Consider the following 6,618-nt stretch of genomic DNA (forward strand, 5'->3'; position numbering starts at 1 on the left):
TTTGTTTTCGTTTCATCAAATGAGGGCTATTGGCTCTAAGTGTTGCTTGAAAATTGTCAATCAAACTACGCACCAGAGCCAATGTGGCTTGTGGAAAAAAATATGTTTACAAAATCCTTTCAAAATCAAAATGAAATGGTTTAACAATTTCGGTGGTGTATCCTTTCTAATACAACATTTATTTATTACTAGCTGTTCCCGGTGCGCTTCGCCACCTCACATTTCATCCTCATTTCTCGATTATCCGGCGTTTCAGAGGACCGGGCTTCCTGGTGACGTATCCGATCGGCTTTCCTTCTCGCTCCCTTCTTCTTCGTCTTCTTCTTTCTTTTTCTTCTTCTTTCTTTCTTTCTTTCACACGGTTTCGCTTCTCGCTTCCCGTTACTCCTCCGTTTCGGATGATAGGGCTTCCTGGTCAGGTATTTGATCGGCTTCCCTTCTCATTTCCCGTTACTCCTACTTTTCAGACGATCGCTTCCCGATGACGTAATCGTTCAGTTTCCCTTCCCGCCTCCCGTTACTCCTCCGTTTCGAACTATCGAGTTTCCCTTGAACTTATCCGATAGGCTTCCTTTCCCGCTTCCCGTTGGATACATGTCAAAACTCGCAACAGCTGTATTTGGCTCAAATTACTTAAAAAATATCCGAGTTTTGTTGACATTTACCCAGATTTTGTATGGGAGCTCTTTTTTGTAAACTGGGGAGGTGTTTCAAACGCGGTTAAAGGGGAAGAGGGGTTTATGTAGCATTTGTATGGAAGCCCCCCTCCCCGGAGGTGTGGGAAGGTCAAATTTTCCTATTCACAATCCGGGGTCACAAAACTACGCTGTGCAAAATTTTAAGCGGATTGGTTCAGTAGTTTTGGAGCAAATGCGGTACAGACAGAAAAACACACAGTTTTATAACTATAGAAGAATATTTATATTTGAAGAAGAAGATAGTGATGGAAGTAGTCGCTGCTCGGGTTAAGATTTCCGGACCAGGCAAAGCGTACGTTATGGGCCGTAGCAGAAGCTATTCTGATTTGACGTTTGGCGCTTAAGGTCTTCTCGTTTTTGGCCACGTTAAATCGTGCATTTTCAAACGGAAGGATTATTTCGAGTCTTCGAGACGTACGTTGACCTTTTGGAGGTTTTGGAGGTTGTAGTAGGGAATGGATAACGCACAGCTGATCTTAAGCGACTAGACAATAGAGTTTATTTTGGTCGGATCATCATTCTTGAAAAGCTCAGTCCTTCTAAGGAATTGCTGAAGTCGTACCAGTTCATCGATCTATCATCTACTATATTCTTGTATAGCCCGTTCAAATTGGAATGATAGCAGCTTCTGTACCACCAGGCACTCTCAAATGATTTAGCACAATTTCCGTTGTTCAAGTCATTATTACGATCGTACGTCGAGAATTTCATATTCTTGTGATATGACAGAGAATCCCCTGCAGTTCCGTTGTACGCTCCAAGGGTTTTCAGATTGTATTGTTCGGCTTCACTGCCGATCTCGAATGCTGCGTAGAGTGCAAATTTATAATTCCCCTTAAAGTCTCTCAGCTCAACCATCAGTTCATGGGGTCGCCCCATTGTCAGCTGATGCATTCGTTCCAGTCCGATCCAGAACTCCTTCTCAATGTCACCAAAACCATTTCGATACTCGGTCCAGTTGCGATAGAAGTTTAGCGATCCGTCGAATCGGTGCTGTATCACCAACCAGATGCCTTTACCCATCATATCCCTCTGACAGTACGCAATAAAAGGGTTGCTTTCATCGTTCGCCTGGATAATATATACTCCAGACTGTGCATTCCGAATGTCACTGCACGAGCGATAGGGTGCATATGAAAGAGGATTGGTCTTCATTGTGACATTCGTAAGTATTTGCGTCAAGATCTGCCATGATCGTTCCTGTAGGCGACTTAAGTTGCGTCCAACATCATCCTCCCATCGATGCATCGAATCGAGATTGTTCTGCACGATCCTCTTAATATCGACCAGGCTCTTATCGCTGTTATTTTGGCTTTGCGCAGCCTCTTCCCGGTGCTTGGCCAATTCGATCTGTAGTTGCAGAACACTTTGCTGCATGTGGTCCAGCTTTACCATGAGCATCTCGAGAGCATATCCAGAAAAGCTAGCAGAACATGGTGTAGCAGAATCAGTTTCGTCGAAAATTGCGTCACCCGATCTAGCACTGCTGGCGATGCACAAGAACACTGTCCATGCTAGAGGCCCCATGCTTCCGAAACACACTTCACGACACTACGACACTACGACACTCTGCGGGCTTATCGTTTCCAAAATACACAAATGAGCTCAAGGGTCCAAAATTCGCTTTATAGAGGAATAAAGAAACAAGAACAGCGTTAACTTGGTGTTTTGATGTAATATTAAAGTCTATGGTTTATAAATAAATTGGTGGTAAGAGAATCTTCATAAAATAGCTAGATAATTATGTGAGTACTTAAAAATAATGATGTGACACTGTAATGTGTTTGTCGAACAACGAACTTTGGGGTGATGCACACTTTTGCTTTGGGTGGAACAAGTTTGCTGATTAATTAGACTCTGACCGTGTGCTACTGTCAGTTTTAACAATGCGTAATGAACCAAAAAGTGCGCAGTTTCAATACGCTTCAGTAACATTAACATGCAAGGATCAAACATCGCCTTTGGAAAAGATAATTACTTACTGATAACACTTCACGTCGTCGAACGGACTGCGGAGCCTTTGTAGTTGAATAAATGTTCGCACACTTCGAAGTTGAATCTAACAATCGGCCAACAGCGGCCCGTTTAACTTTCTTATATACGCACAATAATTTATGTCCCTCTCGGCTCACGCGTACCTTATCACTAGTTATATTCTGCTCTAACGCCCCAATTACGACTTGAGCGAGTCGTGTTCCGGGTTGTCGGCTACCGAGTGCATCGTTTCCTTTCGTGCCGGTTGCCGCTCTTTCCGTGCTATCCTTCGCACTGATCGTCGTCCCGATCGCTGATCGATGGGTTAGCCCTTATCTGCTTACACTACGGTTCGCGATCGCGTTCTTCCGGGTCTTGGAGTGACGGTTCTAGCGATCGTTGGGTCGGTGACCCAAATTGCTGGCTTTGCAATTGTTCGCTCGATTCTCGGTTTGCTCGGATGATTCTAGCGATCCGGTTGGGGCCGGTTGCCTCACCCACTTACACTGCGATTTGTGGTGGAGTTTATCGCTTAACGGAGGATGTAACTCGAGGTGCCGTGGTCGCGTCGGCCGCCGACAATGTTTCGATGATCCGTAGTATTGCGTTGGGTTACAAGTTGGTTGATAAGTGTTTTGACGATCCTTGGGGTAGGTGCCCTCTGTTGTCCTAGTTCCTGTTCCTGGTATGAACATTTCGCAACTGCTTGATAGAACGTGTTTTCGTGTTGCGCAGCCTCTTGGTCTGTTCAAAGGCGTTTCATTACCGACCATTAATATCGTATCCTGTCAAAAGCAGAACATACGAGGGCAACAACATAAAGTCACAAGTAGGACAAAGTGATTGCCATTTGCTTTGTACAGGGTGGTTAAATAAGCGCACACTTTTTCATTTGGTTATAAAACAAAAACGGCTTAACATTTTGCGATGCTTGATCTTTTATTTGAACGGTTGATTCTAATTTTTTGGCGAACCCAAAAGGCGTCTAAGTTCTCAGCTTCAATTTCGCCGAAGAAGCAATCAGCCAAAATCCTCACCAAACAGTCACTCGTTGTGGGTGCATTGGCTTCTCTTGCACGATATGTGGCTTTACCGAATCACCATACTGCTTACTAACACAACCACCAAGGTGGAAATAAGCTTCAATGAAATGTGTTTTTGATGAATGATTGCTGGATACTTATTTGCGTTACTTATACGTTTCAACAGAGACTCGCAGATGGAAATTCGGTCCATTAAACTTTTCACCGTCAATTCATCTGGCACCCAAACATCGAGCTCCTTTTTGTATCCAGCCTTTTCCAAATGGTTTCAAACTGTTTTCTGTGCGATGCCCAACTCGTCAGCAATGGTATAGCTGCTAACATACCGGTCTTGCTCAATCCTTTCCATAATTTCATCGACTTTTTCGGTATTCGGTCGACCAGAGCGAGATGCATCTTTGACATCGAAATTTCACGATATAGATTTTAGTGCAACTTTCCGGTGCAAGCTTGTGAGGAAACATTTCGTAATAATATTGCATAATACGTTCAAACGCAATATTTTAGTATTTTTGCTTGCCAAATATTTTGATGCAATTTTGCGGTGCACTGCCTGCTACTTACCATACCTCGCTCCTGTTCCCCTAGTGTTTTGTGGCTCCAGAAAGTCAAATTTTTTCGAATCTGCTGACCGAAATGGCGAAGTTTAACGAATTTTTGTAGCGGAATTTTCCGATTAAAAAATAATAACCACAAGCAGGCAGCGTGTTACGGAAACCGCCCAAGACCCTGAAAGGGCTAAGAAAGGGCGCAGCGTGTGAAAACCTCTGCGTGAGGTCGAGAAGAAAAGCGCGAGTAGCGTTCGATGAATCAGATTTCAAAAACAACAATCGTTCAAACATACAAATTGATAAAATATTGAATTCTTTATTCCTGATCCATGCGACTCTACCGACGCACGTGGTTTATGTCTTAAATTGATGGAGCTCACCAAATCTTAAATGCTGCTGTACAATCATAATGCTTGCCTGACACGGGTCGGTTAGCCGCTGGGGAAGTTATGCGCCACTTCGCCACCGAGCGGCGGCTGGTAACTGCCACACCGGGGAAAGTCGGCCGGCGGCTTCAGCATCTCCGACAGTTCGCCCACCTGCAGCACCAGACCCATCCCGTTGGCAAGGTGCCATTCGAAGTGGCAGTGCACCAACCAAAACCCTGCAACACATCCATAATGCTCAATGCTCACAACTCGAGGAAAGTGGCTGGGCCACAGTTCCGGCTGGGTTTCTTCCTCGGTACTCACCGGGGTTGTTCGCTCGGAAGCGAATCTTGACGAAGCCACGGTTCGGTATGGCCATTGTATCCTTGTACGGTGGCGATAGGGCGTTCGGGCGCCGCACCTTCCGCAGCTTCTGGAGGTACTGCACGTGATCCTTCGTTAAGCTGCTGGGAAATCGACCAGTGTCGGTCACTATAAACCGATGACCGTGCAGATGAAAGGGATGATAGAACTCCTGGACGACTGCGAAGAAAAGGGGAACATCCCGTCATTGAAACGGCAAGTGCGAGGCATAGAGAGAGAGAGGGAGAGGGATACCTTTCGCAGTATCGAAGAGCACTATTTCGACGATGTCATTAAGCTTCACCTTTAGGCGGTGGGTGCAGAAGCACAGCGTGTCGTTGGTGCAGTGCTCGGGCTTGTGGCTGGCGTTGCAGAACTGGGTATTCTCGTCGATTATAAGCTCGGGCGAAATCAGCAGCGGAAAGGAGGGTGGCTCGAAGCTGATCATGTTCGTTGCAGCGATCGTGTTAAAATCATCCCGCACCGCTACGAAAGACACATGCGAGAGAGAAGCCCCCAAGTCATTCGTTTAATTAATGACTATGTTTATAATGCTCTTATGCACATCAACTCCAATCGGGCACGAGTGCACCAATTATTTATCGACTCAGGATTGTTGGGCTACGTGTGTGTGTGTTTTGAGTACAGTCGGTAATCTACCATCATCCGGCGTCCGGAGTTGTTTAAAGTCGTAACGATGGCCCTACGAGCATGCCTGGAACGGTGCAGGATGGTGAAAATATGAAGAAACGATTGCACTCTTCGGTGGACATGTATCGATTGACATCGGGCTTGTCAAGTCTAAACTTCTTGAGCCTTCCCTAGGTCTTTGTAGATGAATTAAATTATCCTCTCCGTTCCATCATATGCTCACCGACGGCTTCCGGGAAGTTCGAGGCGCAATTCTTTGATTAGGATGCGCCCTAATCAAGAGCCGCAAGCAAGGGCAAGGTAGCCCACGAAATGTAACCACGGGAAGAGACTCTCGAAGACTTCGAGGCTCGTATGGATGGTATAAAGAAATGGAAATCTTACTCGCAAAATGGCTCGTGCCATGCTCGGAAAACAGGAAACTGTTCGCTGCCCTCCACACGTAGAACCCGACGTGAAACGTAACATCCGGCACGGCATCGATGAGTTCGTCGTCGCGGAAAGCTTCATACGACTCCAGGTCGGCGGCACAAATGAACGGGTCGCCCGGTGTGTAGCACGGTGCCGTCTGAAAGTTCAGCACACTGCCGACCGGAAACGGTTCATCGTACGAGGGTATCCACTGTCGGGGAAATGCCAGTGTTTGGGCAACGCTAAGCCCAGCTTCCGTCCCACGGCCGACGTCGTCTTCGGTGATGTACGAGAGGATGGCAAAATCTTCGACGCGCATCGAATTGCAGAACCCAATGCCACGCACTCGGAGCCAGTAATTGCCTGAAATTATTAGCGATGCCGATTTATCTGCGCCGCGGTGGATATTTGGGATTTTTTGGGCTGGCCCCTTACCGGGCGGTTGGTTGGCGGTGAGCACGAAATCATAACGTTCGCCCGATATGGATACCAGCGTGTCGACGGTGTGCTGAGGCTGAACGGTGCCACCGTCGGTCGAAAGGATCAACATCCGGTGGCC

At 46.5% G+C, this 6,618-nt stretch overlaps 2 protein-coding genes across 2 annotated transcripts; both read right to left on the reverse strand.

The window, feature by feature from the left end:
* Window positions 1–1,196: 1,196 nt before the first annotated feature.
* LOC128276266 (microfibril-associated glycoprotein 4-like) lies at window positions 1,197–2,225 on the reverse strand. Its single transcript, XM_053014735.1, has one exon. It carries the CDS (start codon window positions 2,223–2,225, stop codon window positions 1,197–1,199), a length of 1,029 nt encoding a protein of 342 aa, XP_052870695.1.
* Window positions 2,226–4,697: 2,472 nt separating this feature from the next.
* On the reverse strand, window positions 4,698–6,612 carry LOC128276267 (uncharacterized; the record flags this gene model as incomplete). Its single annotated transcript, XM_053014736.1, has 5 exons — window positions 4,698–4,870; window positions 4,959–5,177; window positions 5,253–5,483; window positions 6,033–6,422; window positions 6,495–6,612. Coding segments are annotated over 5 exons (1,131 nt in total), but the record flags the coding sequence as incomplete, so codon positions are not given.
* Between the last annotated feature and the right edge of the window lie 6 nt (window positions 6,613–6,618).

Source organism: Anopheles cruzii, unplaced genomic scaffold (genome assembly GCF_943734635.1).
Source record: "Anopheles cruzii unplaced genomic scaffold, idAnoCruzAS_RS32_06 scaffold00825_ctg1, whole genome shotgun sequence".
Lineage (NCBI taxonomy): Eukaryota > Metazoa > Arthropoda > Insecta > Diptera > Culicidae > Anopheles > Anopheles cruzii.